This window comes from Phoenix dactylifera, chromosome 3 (genome assembly GCF_009389715.1).
Source record: "Phoenix dactylifera cultivar Barhee BC4 chromosome 3, palm_55x_up_171113_PBpolish2nd_filt_p, whole genome shotgun sequence".
Classification (NCBI taxonomy): domain Eukaryota; kingdom Viridiplantae; phylum Streptophyta; class Magnoliopsida; order Arecales; family Arecaceae; genus Phoenix; species Phoenix dactylifera.
Genome location: NC_052394.1, coordinates 4,876,115 through 4,894,280, shown reverse-complemented (window position 1 = coordinate 4,894,280; position 18,166 = coordinate 4,876,115). Strand labels below are relative to the sequence as shown.

The window sequence follows — 18,166 nt, the reverse complement described above, 5'->3', positions numbered from 1 at the left end:
TGCAAACAGAGTGTTTCCTCATTTCACTTTCATCCTTCCTCTTTTTAACTCTCGGTAGCGCCTCGCCGACTCCTGACTCTTGAAGTTCCTCCGGCGCTAGGCCAGGCATCCGAGGGTTAGGCCTCAGGAAATTCATCCGGCGCTAGGCCAGGCATCCGAGGGTTAGGCCTCAGGAAATTCTTCCGGCGCTAGGCCAGGCATCCGAGGGTTAGGCCTCAGGAAATTCATCCGGCGCTAGGCCAGGCATCCGAGGGTTAGGCCTCAGGAAATTCTTCCGGCGCTAGGCCAGGCATCCGAGGGTTAGGCCTCAGGAAATTCTTCCGGCGCTAGGCCAGGCATCCGAGGGTTAGGCCTCAGGAAATTCTTCCGGCGCTAGGCCAGGCATCCGAGGACTGAGCATTGGGGAATTCCGCTCGTTGGTTGGCCAAGGCTGGCGCAAGCCGAGGCGACCGGTCGGGGCTTCAGGCTAGTCTGCTCCCGGGATGATCATCGGGTTAGCCTGGCATCCGAGGGCCGAGCCTCGGGGAATTCCGCTCGTTGGTCGGCCAAGGCTGGCGCAAGCCGAGGCGACCGGTCGGGGCTTCAGGCTAGTCTGCTCCCGGGATGATCATCGGGGTAGCCTGGCATCCGAGGGCCGAGCCTCGGGAAATTCCGCTCGTTGGTCGGCCAAGGCTGGCGCAAGCCGAGGCGACCGGTCGGGGCTTCAGGCTAGTCTACTCCCGGGATGATCATCGGGTTAGCCTGGCATCCGAGGGCCGAGCCTCGGGGAATTCCGCTCGTTGGTCGGCCAAGGCTGGCGCAAGCCGAGGCGACCGGTCGGAGCTTCAGGCTAGTCTGCTCCCGGGATGATCATCGGGTTAGCCTGGCATCCGAGGGCCGAGCCTCGGGAAATTCCGCTCGTTGGTCGGCCAAGGCTGGCGCAAGCCGAGGCGACCGGTCGGGGCTTCAGGCTAGTCTGCTCCCGGGATGATCATCGGGTTAGCCTGGCATCCGAGGGCCACGCGCCTGTCGCTTGCCGCTCGACGGGATTTCTCCGTGGCCAGCTACGATCGTGTTTCTCCTCTTCTCCAGGCGTCGCCTGGGGAACACCAGAAGGGTATTAAATGCTAATTGAGGCGTTACCTGGGAAATCGGATCGCCAGTTGCTGCTTGCAAGGAGCGTCAGTTAAGCGGCCGCGAGCGGAGATACGTGGGCCGTGGGATACACACCGCCCGGAGTGTCCTGCATGAAGAATGCAATTAAGGAGAACGACGCTTAGGAGATCGTGGGAGGATACGCCTCGAGAGCTGGAACGGCTCCGGATTCGGTGCGCCCGCCTTTATTGGAGCCACCCGCATCGGAACGACCGTGGGGCCACAGTTTGGCTATAAATATAAGTGCAGGCGCGGTGGAGCCTGCCAAGCCGGAGCTATTCAGGTTGCTATGGATCGTGGACCTCCTCTCCGGCGTGTGGCTGGGAAACCCCCGCCGGAGGAACGGGAGGCGCGCCCCTCGCGACTTCCGCCAACTAGCCGTTTCATCTGGGATCAACAAGGAGGTTCTCCCCGGCGGAACTCCGCTCTAGGCGTTTCATCCGGGATCACATCCCCCCTCCTTTCAGCCCCGCCTCCCGATTGAGCTCTGCGCCAGACGCTTCATCCGGGATCGCGCCTCCTCGCGCTCTTCTCCCTTGTATTCCTTCCCTCCCCTTCTCCTGGGGAGGACCGGAATATCCCTTGGAGGTGGCGTTCCTCTGGAGGCAGCGGGAACTCCTCCTTCGTCCACTTCTTCTTCGTCCGCGCCGGCTCTTCGTCTTTTGCGTGAGGCGTCGATGGCGCCTCCGGGGAGAAGCACCCACGCCCGGTGGGATTGCAGCTGCTTCGGATGGAGGGTTCGGGATCCCAAATCTTCAGCTCCACGGAGTCTCCACCTCTTCCTTGTTTTCTTTACTCCCCAATTCCCCTCTGGGAATTCTTTGTAATCACACGAACACACCGTTGTAACCAGGAATTATTGAAATGAAAAGAATTGTACATTTTTCGAACTGTCTTCCTGGCTTTGTCGTTCTACTGGTGATACACCCGCAGGTTAGCGGAATTCCAGCTCCTCGGAATTTCTCGACCATCTAGGGCCTCCAACTGGTAGGAGCCAGGTCGGTTTACCCAGCGAACCCTATACGGGCCTTCCCAATTTGTTGCCAGCTTCCCACCTTCCGCGGGTTGAGATGCTTTGGCTCGCCTTAGCACCAGATCTCCGATTCTGAAAAGTTTCGGTCGGACCTTGGAGTTATAATATCGGGCCACCCTCCGCTGATACATTGCCATCCGAACCTGTGCCATTTCTCTTGCTTCTTTCAAGAGGTCCAGGTTCCCTCGGAGTTGCTCCGAATTGGCCTCGGGTCGGTGCGCGGCCACCCGGGGCGAGGGGAGTCCGAGCTCCACGGGAACAACCGCTTCCGTGCCATAGGTTAGGCTGAAAGGCGTCTCCCCGGTAGGGGTCCGATGCGTGGTCCGATACGCCCAAAGGACATTCTCGAGTTCTTCGACCCAAGCTTGCCCCGTCCGACCGATTCGCGCCTTAATTCCTTGGAGGATTGTCCGATTTGTGACCTCGGCCTCACCGTTGGTTTGGGGATACGACACAGATGTGAACCGATGCTCGATCCCGAACTCCTCGCAGAAGTCACGGAAATGCTTGTTGTCGAACTGTCGACCATTATCCGAGATGAGGACCCGAGGTACCCCAAATCGGACAATGATGTTTTTCTTCACGAACTTCCGGACTTGCGCCTCCGTGATAGTGGCCAGCGGCTCTGCCTCCACCCACTTGGTGAAGTAGTCGATTGCAACAATCAAAAATTTCCGCTGGGCTGAAGCGACGGGGAATGGTCCGAGGATATCCATTCCCCACTGTGCGAAGGGCCAGGGCGCGGTGATTGGTGCCAAGGGGACAGAAGGGACTCTCTGGACGTTGGCGTGGCGCTGGCAGGCGTCGCATTTCCGTACGTGATCCTTCGAGTCCTCCAACAAGGTAGGCCAATAATAGCCTTGCCTCATGATCTTGTGCGCTAAGGACCTAGCCCCCAAGTGCGATCCGCAGACGCCCTCATGGACTTCGCCGAGGACGTAGGCCGCCTCCGAGGGGCGGAGGCACCTTAAGAGGGGGGCGGTGAACGAGGTCCGATACAGCCTCCCTTCATAGAGTACGTAGTGGGCGGACTTCTTGACAAGTCGCCGAGCTTGATCTTCTTCTTCAGGGAGGATCCCTTCGGCGAGGTAGGCGACGAGCGGGTCCATCCAAGACGGCTCCGGATCAATCGCCATCACCGCTCCAGCCTCGCCGATGCTCGGGGCATCCAGGGTCTCCAGGTAGATTGCCCTCGACAAGTTGTGCGCCTCTGTGCCCACCAAGCGGGACAACCTGTCGGCCCTGGCATTTTCGCTTCTGGGGACCTGCTGGATGTCGACACTGCCGAGGTCGGGAATGAGTGCTTGCGCCTTCCGGACGTAGTTCTGCATGGTCGGGCTCCGGGCCTCGAACTCCCCATGAACCTGCCCGACCACCAGCTGGGAGTCGGTGAAGACCTTCAAACGCCGAATGCCGAGCTCCCTGGTGAGTTTGAGTCCCGTGACTAGGGCCTCGTACTCCGCCTCGTTGTTGGTCACTGGAAATCCAAACCTCAAGGCATACTCGGCTATCACTCCATCAGGACTGGTAAGGACCAGCCCGGCCCCTCCACCCTCGGGGTTCGACGACCCATCGATGTGAAACGTCCAGATCGGGAGGTCGAGGCTGGGCGTTTCCGGCGGTCTAGGTTCCGCCTTCTGCACTGTGCACTCAGCGAGGAAGTCCGCGAGCACCTGGGCCTTGATGGCGGGTCGAGGCTGGTAGCGGATGTCGAACTCACCGAGTTCTACTGCCCACTTCACCAGTCGTCCCGCATTCTCGGGGTTGCTGAGGATCTGCCGTAGTGGTTGATCGGTTAAGAGGGTGACCGAATGAGCCTGGAAATAGGGGCGAAGCCTCCTGGTCGCGGTCAGCAGCGCGAAGGCGATCTTTTCAGCCTTCGTGTACCGCGTCTCGGCATCCCGTAGGACCCGGCTGATGTAGTACACAGGCTTCTGGAGCTTGCCTCTTCCCGAACCAGCACCGCACTGACCGCGGTTGGGGAGACCGCCAGATAGAGGTAGAGCATCTCCCCTTCTTGCGGCTTGGACAGTAGGGGAGGAGACGCCAGGTATTCCTTGAGCTGGTCGAATGCTGCTTGACATTCGGCCGTCCAGAGGAAGTCTTTCGGGCGTTTTAACACCTTGAAGAATGGTTGGCAGCGTTCGGCCGATTTTGCCACAAATCGTCCAAGCGCGGCGACCCTTCCAGCGAGCTCCTGAACCTCCTTTACTTTGGTCGGAGGGGACATACCTTGGATGGCCTTGATTTTGTCTGGGTTGGCTTCGATACCCCGCTGGTTGACAATGAAACCGAGGAACCTCCCGGCCGAAGCGCCGAAGGCGCACTTCGCTGGGTTCAGCTTCATGCGAAACTTCCGCAAGGTGGTGAAAGTCTCCTCCAAATCCGCGATGTGCTGGTCTGCATGGCGGCTCTTCACCAGCATATCGTCCACGTACACCTCCATGTTCCGGCCGATTTGCTCTTTGAAGATTTTGTTGACGAGGCGCTGGTAAGTGGCGCCAGCATTCTTCAGACCGAAGGGCATTACCTTGTAGCAGTACAGCCCCCGGTCTGTTATAAAGGCAGTTTTCTCCTCGTCCTGTGGGGCCATCATTATCTGGTTGTAACCGGAGAAGGCGTCCATGAAAGACAGCAGCTGATATCCGGAAGTCGCGTCGACCAGTTGGTCTATTCGCGGAAGCGGAAAGCTATCCTTAGGGCACGCCTTGTTCAGGTCGGTATAGTCGACGCACATCCTCCACTTCCCGCTCGCCTTCCGGACAAGTACAACATTTGCCAGCCACTCGGGGTAGCTTACCTCCCTTATGAATCCTGCCTCCAAGAGCTTGTCTACCTCCTGGTCGACCACCCGGATCCGATCCGGGGCACAGTGTCTCTTCTTCTGCTTTATTGGTCGGTGGGTCGGGTCGACGTTGAGGGCGTGAGAAATGACCTCCGGGTCGATCCCAGGTACATCGGCCGCCGACCAGACAAATACATCGGCATTGGCTCGGAGGAATTCCACTAACCGGGCCCGAGCTCCCGGGTCGAGATTGGCGCCGACCCGGACCGCCCGGTCGGGGCGGCCTTCCTCAAGGGGGACTTCGACCACACCCTCGGCCGGCTCCCCCTGCCGCAAGGCCACCTCGTCTCTGGCATCAAAGGACTCGACGCTTAGGGCTTCCACGGGCTTCTTCCCTTTGAGGGTTGCTAGAAAACATTGCCGTGCGGTCGGTTGGTCACCTCGGACCTCTCCGATCCCGACCGCCGTGGGGAACCGCATGAGCAAGTGGTACGTGGAGACCACCGCGCGAAGGGCGTTCAGCCCGGGTCGCCCGAGGATAGCGTTGTAGGCCGAGGGAACACGGACGACCAAGAACCCGAGTCGCACCGTGGCTTCTGCGGGTGCGACGCCCGCAGTCACAGGCAGCTCAACGACACCTTCCGCCGGGACAGCGTCACCGGTGAATCCTACGAGGGGGGTGGACATTTTGTGCAACAACTGTCTGGACAAGCTCATCTTTTGGAAGGCCTCGTAAAACAAAATATCAGCTGAGCTTCCACTATCCACAAGAACACGCCTTACATCATAGTTTGCCATAGTGAGGGAGATCACCATGGCGTCATCGTGGGGAGTCTGAACCCCCTTTACATCCTCATCAGAAAAGGTGATTACATTGCCGACCCTCTGCCTCTTTACGACGGCCGTCCCTGACGCTTCCGTCGAGCCCCCTGCGTTCCTCACGGGCCAAGAGCAGCCCCCAGTGATAGTGTGGATCACGCCCGCAACGGGTCGATTCTGCTCCCGAGGCTCCGGAGGAGCCGGGTCGGCCGGACGCGGGTCTGCGGGGGGACGTCGGTCGCTCACATATCGACCGAGACGCCCCCGACGGATAAGAGCCTCGATCTCGTCCCGAAGCTGGAAGCAGTCCTCTGTGTCGTGGCCGTGGTCTCGGTGGTACTCACAGTACGCCCGGGAGGGCCTCTTTCCAGGGATCCTTCGTATCTGTCTCGGGGCCGGGAGGTCCTCCCGCCCCTTGATCTCCATAAGGATCTGGGCCCGGGGAGTCAGGAGAGGGGTGTACCGGTTGAAACGTCGGGGCGGAGAACGAGGGCGTGGGGCGCCGTGGTTCTTCGCCGGCGACGGGATTCTGCGCCGACGCTGGGGCGTCGGGCTCCTCCTCTGGCGTGCCTCTTTCCGCCTTTTCTTCCCAAGCTTTTGTGGGATCTCGGCGGCCTCCTTGCTCCGGTGGGCGGCCGCCTCCTCGGCGTCCGCATACTGGTTCGCCCGGGACAACAGCTCTGGGAAGCTCCGCGGCAGGCGTTTGTCCAGGGAGAAGGTGAGTCTGCCCTTCCGGAAGCCACGCTTCAGGGCTGAAAGAGCTACCTCCTGACTCAGGTTCCGGACCTCCAGTGTAGCCCTGTTGAAGCGGGTAAGATAATCCCGCAGGCTTTCTCCCTCGTTTTGCCGGACATCAAAGAGGGAGTCGGAGACCAGCCGCCGGCTACTGACGGCGAAATGAGTGATGAAGAGGCGAGTGAACTGGTCGAAGGACCGGATTGAGTCAGCCTCCAGCCCGGCGAACCATGCCCTCGCCGGGCCACGGAGGATTGCCGGGAAAGCCTTGCAGAGAAGGGGATCTGATGCTCCGTGGAGGAGCATAAGGGTCCTGAAACTCTCGACGTGATCCCGCGGGTCCGCCGCCCCGTCATAGGGCTCGATTGCCGGCATTTTGAACCCCGGCGGATTCGGGGTCCGCAGGATCCTCGAGGCGAGCGCCGGCTGGGAGGAGATCTCTAAGTCGGCGAAGGATCTTTGGAATGGCCCTTCAGGACCTGGAGTTGTCGGTGGAGATCGTCCACCCGCCGGTCCAGGGAACGCGACCGGTGGGTGGGAGACAAGGAGCGGCGAGAGGGGGACCGACTGGAGCGCGGGTTCCTCGAGGACTGGGGGGTCTGGGAACGCGCCCGGGCCCGCCTCTCGTACTCCGCGCAGCTCCGGTGGGAAGGTCCCGGCAGAATGGAGCGTGCTCGAGAATCCTCCTCGCGCCGGCGCTCCTCCCCATGGGAGAGGAAGGAACGCGGGTTGAGGAGGACAGGCGAACGCTCAGGCAGCGGCGGCTCCTGAGCCTGCTGCGGCGCCCGGGACATCGCACCCTGCAGATTCTACACCGCCTCCGCGAGGGTGCGAACCTGCTGGGTTAGCTGGTCGAACTGGGCGGCTTCGACCATCTGAATGGGCGGTGGGGCGGTGGAGTGTTGCTGAGAGCGTGTTGGGGATGCAGCGGCCTCCCGGCCAGTGGCGCGAGAGGCCCCGCGACTGGAAGCATTGGAAGCTCCACGACCACCTCGCCGTGCCATTACGATCGCTCTGAGATCCGGGCCCTTCCTCTAGCGCCAACTGTTGCTGGTGGTCCAAACCGAGAACGATTGGCACAGCGGTGTGAACGGGGTTCCCTTTGAGTTGCTTTGGTTGCGCTCCGCCCTCCGTCGTGAAACCTGCAAGCAAGCCTCGCACCACCACCGGGGTAGTGGGGGCCCTCCGACGATCAAGTCAGAGGAGATCGAAGGAGAAGGAGAAGGAGAAGGTAGCAGGTGAGATGATACTCTGGAAGATATATCTTACCCTCCCCCTTCCCCCCAGCCTCATATATATCAGGCTGGGGGGTTTTTCCGGGGATTCGTCATCGTGTGGCACGATGGGGCTGCCACTGACATGGCCGTTACAGGGCGTCGTGGGGCAGCGCTGGGTACAGCCATGGCAGGGCATAGTGGAGCTCCGCTTTGTACGGCTGTTACAGGGGATCGTGGGGCAGCGCCGGATACGGCCGTTGCAGGGAGTAGTGGAGCAGGGGGCCGCGGCGTGCCTCAGAGGAACAGTCTGTTGTTGTCGAGAGATTGTCGACAAGGGGCAGCCGACTCGGGGTCGGGCTGCGGAGCCGAAGATATCCGACCCGAGGTCGGATTGCTGGATCAAGGGGCAGCCGACTCGGGGTCGGGCTGCGGAGCCGAAGATATCCGACCAGAGGTCGGATTGCTGGATCAAGGGGCAGCCGTAGTCTTCCTGGGCGCGCGTGCCGGTCACGTGGGGCATGGTGGCTAAGTTCCCCCGTAACACTCACGATACTGAGGAACAGCCTACAAATGCCAAGGAGTCGATTGATTAATGGCAAGTATTATCAAAGAAAATGGCAAATTTGTCAGGAGTGAATGTTTCACCATCGTCATTATTTCAGCCACTTTCCACCGAGATCTGGGACATGGGATAAGTCGAAAGAGCCCGCACAGATCACAAAGTGAGCGGCGGCTGATCCAATGGTGGTTCTATGCAAAAGTTGGCAAATTCTGCATCTCAGAAGAATTCATTCTTCTTCTTGCTCTTACATTAAATCACTCCAAACTTCATCATTCATCCATCTGCATAAATTTTAAAGTATTATATATACAAACGATCCAATACCTTCTTTCGCACGGATCCATCCTTTAATCATTTTAAATTTTATCATTCATCCGTTTGCATAGATTTTAAAGTACTATGTAGGTGATCCAACGGTGGATTTGTGCAAAGGGCGATGAATCCTACTTTCGTGCTTGGCCCCTACCCAAGCCATAGGTTAGTTCGATGAAGTCAAGGTATGGAAAGCTCATGATGCAACAACTATTTCTCTTGGTTCATTAACATGTTTCTCTTGCTAAACTCAAGCTACACATAACACTAATGGTAAAAGAAATGGCCGAATTTTACTACCAACTTTTATGACCGTGTGTTCTGATCGAATGGTTCCACGTGAAATGTGTTTGATCGATGGTTTAACGTGGAAATACACCGGGAGTCGTGTAGCCTCAGCTTGGACGGCACAGAAGCTACCATAAAGGAGCCACCTACCCCATGTACGGTGGGACCCCAAGCATGTGAGAATTGGTTCGGAATTGAAAACCTCTCCTCACTCTTCGTCCCACGTAAGCAACTGCTCTTCTTTATTCCTTTACCATTTTTTTTCCAGAATGACCGAACCTGCGACCTGGCACTAGATTTTGCTCCACCATTCGAAATCTCAAACCATCTCTGATATTTCTTCACTTAATTATAGCTTCAGTTATACCACTGAACCTCCAAAAAGGTACTAAAATTAACTATTAGCGACAGAAAATTTATCCACAGGTCTCAAATTTTATGACAACTAGTGTTTATATTCTCCTTGAATAATTGCAATACAAGCGCGTTGCAGGAACTGCAAAAATTTATCATGAGAATAACGTATACAAACTTCTTGTAATCCTAATATTTACAATGTTTCTGAGAGGGAAACAAAGAAAGAAGAAATCAAATGTATATATGTGTGTGTCGTGTGCAAATCATCCTAGATAAATACTAATCCAAGAACTAATAATAGTCCTCCACTTAATTCTTATTCTCGTTGGTTCCCCCACTCGGACCGGACGGCGGAACAGTTGATCTAGGAAGAACATTGAACAACAGCGGCCCATACCTCTCCACGAGCTTCTGCTTTGATCTCGAGCTCTCGGTGCTCACCTTCGACGCCATGTCGCATGGACCGGCTCGTGGAGGATTATACCCAAACGGCCTCTCCAGTGGCGGAGCAAAGACGCCTTCTTTCTGACCCGGGGAACCACGTATAGTAGGCCTTGCAGCGGATTGTTGGAATAGAATTAGAAGGAATAGGAGGAAGGCGATCGTATAGTGAGCCTGGTGTTGGACAGCCATTTTTGGAGAGCTAGAGGAGTGTTCAAGGACTCAAAAATGTTTATGAATGCTAGGATGAAGAGGGAAGAGAAGATATTGTAACGAAGAGGAGGGTTGGGTGTTCGTTTTAAGGTGGGATGAGGTGTGGAAATTATAGTTTACGTTGAAACTTCAACTTTGAGATATTCATGAGAGGAAGAGACCCGGAACGTTCGGCGTTTGAACTTCTAAAATGTAGATTTGTTTGACGAGTTGGTGCTTTGCTGTGTTGTGTGAGAGAAGCTCACACGACATGGTGTTCCACAAAAAAAACAAAGTCACTTCTTCAACAAAATTCGTATTCAAGGAAAAACAAATGCATGATAAGCCGGTGTGCAAAGTCACCTCTTGAGGTCGTTGCGTTTGGATCATGGGGACCGCCCAAGAAGTAGAGAGCCGAGACTAACGTCATAGGATCATAGCATACAAGTTTTCTAAGTCATTTGTGAGGCCTTTGAGGAGGATATTCCAAGTGGCATGTTGTGCTTAAAATAATGTGAGACATTGGAATAAAAGCAATATTTCTTTTGTACTAGGTGGTCACAGCTGGGAGTTGGTATTTCGATTTAGCTAGCTAAGGTCAAGCTTAATGAATGAGCCCACCAACTCCCACAATCAAAGGCTATAGATGGGTATCTAAGTCTTTGAGAGGAAGGAAAGGTCTGGGCCCAGGCGGCTTTGTTGGTTTGACTTGGAATTATTTTAATTGCCCGACGACGCCGGGAGTGGAATGTCTTCGCCTTGCTGCACCCGAAAATGAAAGCACTCGTTTGCTGCTTGCCCCTTTGACACGCAATGGGGAGAAATTGGGCTTCTTTTTGGAGCCACCATGGAAGCCTTGGCGAACACGTTTTAGCTTATGAGCAAGAGTCTAATATTGCTGTATGTGACAAAAAATTTTACGATAGTTCCACCTCAGCAAGCTGCTACTCTTCTATGGTCCACTTGGTGATTAATTAACTGAAGAAAAACTTTAAATGGATGATCTCATGGAATCCTGATGGTATTAGATATTCAATTGCGGGGGATTTTGATGACTAGTTAGGTCAGTGTGATCGTGACCAAGTGAAAAGGATCGCTAACATAACATATTTGATTTTTTTCAGAAAAATAAGATACATAATCTCTTATCGAATGGAGAAAGTTTCACCAATTTTCTATCTGAATGTCTTTTCGGACTTTTAATAATTATTGCATGACATCACTTTTTATGTGGTTTAGGTTAGCCTTGAACAGAGCACGCGGTTTTCATCCTATTCAAATATTGAGATCATTATCATTGGGCCCGCTTGCTGATTTTCATAATGACAGAACTCCACATTTGGATATAACGTGCTAGTATTCCTAACTATTGAGAGCAAAACTGAAGATCAAACACCCAATAGTAGTCCCGAGAGCAAAACTCCACAGACCCAAAGGCAAAATCTGGTGTGCAGCCAACTTTGAATTTTGGAAGAACTAGAACATGAAGACAAGAAAATGTGCATCGTGTCATGTTGCCTTGAAAGCTAAACCCAAGATTACATGATTGCACTAATTAAACTCAAGTAGATGATAGATAACCTTGGTTGTAGACAGTATGCAGGTGTGCTCTTGATGCATTTTTCATGCTTCTTATTTACATGTTGTGATCGTTAATGCCTATGTGAGGAATGAACATAGAAAAGTAGCCGTTCTAGAATGATTTATATTTGATTGAGCATCTACTTTTTTGAAAAAGTTGTAAAAAATATCTATTATACTCTTAATAAAAGAAAAGACCTTATCAATTGATTTTAATGGTTTAAGGATAGTTTTGAAATAAAAACATCCTAATTCTCAACCGATGGAAAAGTAGCTTTTTCCAATCGCTCATGAGTTTTTTTTTCTATGAAATATGAAAATCTTATTTTCATTACAATACTACTTTTCTATCTCTCTTCTTTGAGAACTCTAACCAAGTAAAAGACTTTTTTTTTGTTTTGCCATTGACCACTTTCTTTCTTTCTTTTTCCACAAACTAAACCAGTCCAAAACGTTTTTATCAACAGTGCCTAATCCAGAGCAGAGGTAAAGCTCCCTGAGAAGACAAACCTTCCAATTCCAATCGCATCATCCCATGGCACTAGGTTGGGTTTCCTTGACTTAGCAAATAGAATTTCTTAACTCGTCCTCATGCTATCTACTGTTGGTGGTGACATAGCATTGTGTCAATCTTGAGATACATTTGCAAAGTGACTTGATGCATCTAGATTTGTGCAATAGAAAATGAGTAGCCAAAGATCATCAAAAAAGTGCCTCATGACAAGTTCACAAGTCCGCACCATTTGCTTTTCGAATTTCCGATAAGGATAATAGTGGGAGTCTCGTCATTGAATAATTATTTCTGCCAAGTAATCACACCGAGAGAAGATGGCGCAGGACAATGACTGGGCTGAGCTTGAGCCACCCAAACTCGACCAACCAGGTCAACGAGCCCATTTTGCACGGGACTCCCGGGGCAGCGGCAAAATGGGCCTTTTGGCCCACGATGGGATGCCGAGGGCCTTTCCAAGGTTGCATAAATCGATCGCTCAATTGGTGAGACATGCGTAGCACAAAGCACCACTTGTCTTGGACTAGGTCTTGAAGCTGATGTTCAGGCTCTTAGAAGCAAAGCCAAAAGTTTTCATCTACGGTTTCTCTTTCAGACATAGATAATTTTATCATGAGATCATGTTACAGAGTTGTGAAGATTGTGGGATTGAGAACATTTGGCAAGCTCTTTAAATCCACAAATATAAATGAGGAGGTCCTGTTGGTTGGATTTGAATGGTCAACCATGTGATCTTCCGAGCCCAACTTGTCCGAGAACATATAAATATATGGCCTATTAGGCTTGTCTAACGCATTTGCAGCCCTGCTTTCAGTGATTATTTTTGGACAAAAGTTTGAGATCAGTTTAAGATGGGTAAGGGTTAAATTGGATGCCAATTTATTATTGCCCATTTGCATCCACAGTTAGACATGCAAATCTAAATATCCGGATACTATTTGCATCGATTTGTCATCTCGAGTTATCAACCAAGGTGCAAGCTGCATCATTTTAAACAGGATAGGTTGATACGAGTAGCTCCATGTGGCATCAAGTGTATCTTATGGTAGTCTAAACAGTTGGATACTTATCAATTGAGTGTCTTACATCAATACCACAATAGAAAAGGCAAGTCCATCACGATTCTTAGTGGGGCATGCATTGAAGCTTTAGATTTGTAATGGTGTATGATGCAAGGCAAAAGAAATGATTGCCAAACTCTAGATTGGATATGGGTACGGACAGGTATGAAGATGGTCATCCACTTATTCGTGAGACATGCAGGCTAATTGTGGAGCTGAGTAAGTACCAAGCAGTACATGTATTTCGAGAGGCGAATAGGGCAGTAGACTAGATTGCCTCCTATGTTGTACGGCATTCCAGAAAGTTCCTATGGACGTCCACAGTAGAGCTCCCACTTTCATTGTACTTTTTACTTTCTTCTGATTTGGCAGGATGTACTCACGTTAGAGCTATATGAATTGCTGTTTTTACAAAAAAAAAAAAAAAAAAAAAATCCTCCATCAGATTGGATTATGCAAATCTAGTCCCCTAAGGGTCAATGGGTTGCCACGTTGCAACATGATCTACCTGGTAATAAATGATTAGGCCATTTCAGTTTGCTAATCTTAATAATTGAGCCATCATATAATTACTGCCGGTTTGTTCCCCACTTTTACCGGTCATTTCGTTTTTGCCAAATATCTTAAAGTCCAAAGCAGCCAAACATGAAGACAAAATTTTACACATATGCCCCTACAAATATAGTTTGTTATATGTCTATTATTCAAAAATCATTATTTACACAATTTTTGCAACAGTGCCCTTCCATTAGTTTTTTAATAGATGGTACTGATAAATAAATATTTTAATATAAAATGACATTAGTGCCTTTTTGCAATAATACCCCTAAAAAATTTAATATTGAATTCGTATTATAAAGACCCATAATCTGGCATAAATTTTTCATCAGGATATTGTCATAAAAAATAAAAAAGACGTTTTATACTTAAAATAGTTATTCTCTAATATTATTAGTCAACAATCTAATGATGGGGGAAGAGAGGTCTTGTTGCAAAAAGTAGAATGATTTTGAATGGCAAATATGCAATAAGATATATTTGCAATAGCATATAAATGTTAAAAAATCTAACCTTCAAACAAGTGCAATCGACAAAAAGCTCAAGATTGTTGCTTTTAGCCATGTTACTTAATGACAGCATCATCCCTTTAACAAGGGGGCATTACAAAGAATGCATCAGCCACAGCATATTTCAATTGCCGAGATTGATTTGATGTGTGTCGTAGTCGGGTCCATATCATTGCACTCATGCTGCTTGTCCTGCACATATACGTAGCCTCGGGCCAGCCGGTAGGTCAAACCTAAACGAGCTCTGGGCCCTAACGTTACATGGTACCTCCCATATCTTAGCTAGCCGTGTAATTTTAAATCATTCTTTAGCTAAGAAATCATTCGTGACCATCCACCATCGCCCACGAAGGGACGTGAAGGCCACCACCATCAACCACCAAACCTTTTGCCTCTCTAATTTGTTTTCTCTATAAGAAGTCATTATCTAAATCCAAACTAACCACCACATGATCCAAAGCTCCTGCCCCAAAAGAAAAGAAGAGGGAAAAAGAAACAAAAGTTTCAAAGCAAGCATCCCTTTCACTTACTTCCACCGCACTCCCCAATCATTCCAAGATGCCAACCTCGGTTTCCTTCAACGCAAAGCTCTCCAAGCCATGCAAAAAGCTCCAAATAAAGGCTCCTCATGCTCTACAAAAGGCCCATCTCCATGAGGGCCTTCAGGTTCCCGTGCCTCCGCAAGGTTGGCAAGAAGAAGAGCACTTGTAGGGCCAGATTTCGATTGCTCCGGCGGGTGCTCTGGCCATCGAGGCGGTCTGAAGACATTGATAAGGTTGGCGAGCTAAGGAGCATGACTGAGAGGGTTCGAGCGCCCTGCCCGTCGCCGATAACGCCGGCTTATATTAAGATGGCGAGGCTTCGAAGGGCCGACATCGAGGAGGGACCTGATGAGGTAGAAGAGGCATGTCGGAGCTTTGAGAATTATTTGGTGGAGATGATTGTGGAGGAAAGGAAGGTGAGGGATTTGATGGACGTCGAGGAACTCCTCTATTGTTGGAATAGTCTGAAGTCTCCTGTCTTTGTTGAATTGGTTTCCAGGTTCTATGGAGAGCTATGCAAGGACTTGTTCTCAAGCAGGGAATGCGAGGCGACTGATGATATTTGTGCTGATTCATGAAGGATTTTAGGTCTGCAGCTGAAACTAAAAGATTGTGATTCTTCCCTTTTATTGTTGGTTTGGATTGAGAAGATTATTGTTCACAATTAATGTTGATACTAATGCAGTATTTCTTTTTCAGTGTTAGCATATAAGCTAACCATTCACCTTCCCTTTTGTATTGAACTAAACATTCTTCCAACTCCAATAGGATCCATCTGTACTAAGGCCGCCCAAGTCCCAACCTGCAATCTAACTAAAAACATCAGGCAGGCAGTGTTGGCCCAATATGAGCCAAGCATAAGCCAACCCTTCAATCCATGAATCCAGTAGGAAATCCAGCCCAATCATGCTAGATTACCCAAACAGGCCGTAAGCAGGGATGACAGGGGAGCTTGGCCGGAACTTTTGAAAATAACATGGTAGTTGAAAGCGCCTTATGATTTTAACTAGTGTTTATAATCCTAATGGTACTGTAAAATTCTTTATGAGTTTACAACCTTGGAAGTTACTGCAGCTCAAACAAATATTTATCGACGGAAATGGAGACTCAAATTATGTAAACTAACAGGGATTTCTACCATTCTGGACCCTGGTTCTGAAAACAAGTGTGAAGCTGTCACATAAGATATAATCATCCGACAAACCTTTGGGCTTCACAGTCATCATTAATCAAATTAACTGTCGCATTACATTTCCCTCGAGGTCCGTACTAAGAGTGATCTCTAAGTGAACATATGGGACAAGGCCTTAAGTTGGGTCAACTATAAAAATTAGTTGGATGGATGTTAATAGGCTGGATGTGGGCCAAACATTTCTAAATCTCTAATCGGACTGCCCAAGAAGTGATGCCCAAAACAGAAAAATATTTGGCCTGGAGGCTGGCCCACTGTCCATGGTCAAATTTTTTGCATTGCCATGCTCTCAAACTACCTTCCACACCTCCACTTTTGCCTGGTTAACTGGAGGACAGACCATGTACCTGACTTAGACTCCTTCCCTACTAGACAGTATAATATAAAACTAGAAGGTCAAATTTAACCCTTAAAATCTATTACTCTATAATTCGTGCAGAAATCATTGAATCTGATTTCATGGCAAAATCCTTATTTCAACTGCTTTGAACATAGTGTAGAATTTCTAAAATTGTTCCTTAAATTAAAACTAGTTATTTCAGCTATTCTGAATATTATGGAAAAGTCTAATTTTATTTGTTGAGGTATCAAAATTTTTTTCGTTATCTTGAAACCTAGACTAGAGCATTTTTTTGGTATATTTAGATATGTATTTAGTACTTTGTATAAAACTCATATTTAAATGACTTTATTTTAAATTTTTGAAACCTATCCATTAAAGTATATCTTAGCACATAATTACCATCCTACATTGGAATGATTATACTCATTTAATATAATTGTCTAGTGCACTATTTATTCAAGTCATTATTACCATTTTATCGTCTGCTTGTTAATTAATGCATTCATTACATTTAAATTTCAAAATTTAATACATTATTGAAAGCTGCTAGTTAAATACTTGAATAATTAGGACAAGACCCCTAAACTTTATCCATGTACAACCCATTAATCAATGCACGTTTCATAAATAGTTTCTTTTGATACTCATAGTGTTATCAAACCTAAAAAATTTAGTGACTCTTTTTTAAAAGATGGTGAAACCAAGTGAGATATTGGTTGAATACTCTTGGGTCGATTTCTAGCCACTGAGCAAACAGATCCTAAATCCTCGGTTCTATCAAGTTTTCAAAACACCTATGAAACTAGTCATCATGAAACAGCCTTTTCTAATACTCAAATTAAAACCTCTCAAGAAATAAACTTTTATTATCGCCATAGAATTCTTGGTACCTTATCTGAATCTCTTTATGACTTGCATATCATAACATCATAAGGCCCTATGCACGAATTGTCAAACCATTATAAGCTTTGACACTTTTATTGGCACTGCTATTATGACCTTCTATTGGTAGGCCTCTCTAGGGGTTATTATATAAAGTTTATAGGTCCAAGGTCTCGAACACAAGACGAATCAAGCCTTGTGCGAGTAGCTATTCTCTTCCTAGGAGATTTATTCTCTCTTCTCAAGAGCTTGTTTCTTATTTATGGAATCACTTGTTTCCCTTTTTTTTTTTCCCCACTCTCCTTTCTTTTTGAACAACTTAAGGAGTTTTTTTGGATGAAACCTCCCTACAATCATGCTCATGATAAGAGACTTCGGACTAATCCGGGCTTGTTTACCTTAGGAATGATCTCACCGGATTCTTGCACTTGTGGAGGCTAAATTCATTCTTGGAGCGGTGCTATACCCTCGTCATTCTAGGCATGCCTTTTTCTTATGTTAATTGATTTTATAATTATTTGATTTTTTTATTTTTTGTGTGCAATTATACAAATTTTAGTACAATTGCTGGAATAGTTTCCAAGACAGACTTGGGTTAAAACTTAATAAGTGAATCACCCCTTGCATCACATGAAGTAATAAGAAACACGCCAACCTAATACCGGACAATTTGTTTGTAGGATAGAAGAAAACTTGCTTAGCCGATCAGTCTTATGGTAGACATGACAATAGGACGATGGAGGGTGGCAATTAGGTCTCTGCCATATGGAACCTGACTTGTTTATTAGGTGAGTCAAAAATTCATATCCAAATCTAAATATTTTATTAAACATGCAACCTAACTTAACTTATAATGGATTGAATCAAGTTAAACAAATAAGTATTGCCATCCCCAAGAGATATGCTATACATGAAGGTGAACGTAGCCTTTCTGCACCTAATGGTCTCCTGATCCATAATTAGTGACCTAAGCTGACGTCTTCCATAAATATATATGTTTATTCAACTAAAATGTGTTTTACAAGCAAGTGGGAGAAAATGCTCATCCAAAGGGGGAGCACAAAACTTCTAGATATTCCGAGCTTATATCATACGACACGACACTGCACCTT

At 48.9% G+C, this 18,166-nt stretch overlaps 1 protein-coding gene across 1 annotated transcript; it reads left to right on the top strand.

Annotated features, from left to right (window-relative positions):
- The first annotated feature begins 14,556 nt into the window (after positions 1 to 14,556).
- Positions 14,557 to 15,366, top strand: LOC113462414. Its single transcript, XM_039124021.1, has 2 exons — positions 14,557 to 15,053; positions 15,137 to 15,366. Exons 1-2 carry the CDS (start codon positions 14,724 to 14,726, stop codon positions 15,191 to 15,193), a joined length of 387 nt encoding a protein of 128 aa, XP_038979949.1. The 5' UTR covers positions 14,557 to 14,723; the 3' UTR covers positions 15,194 to 15,366.
- Positions 15,367 to 18,166: the final 2,800 nt, after the last annotated feature.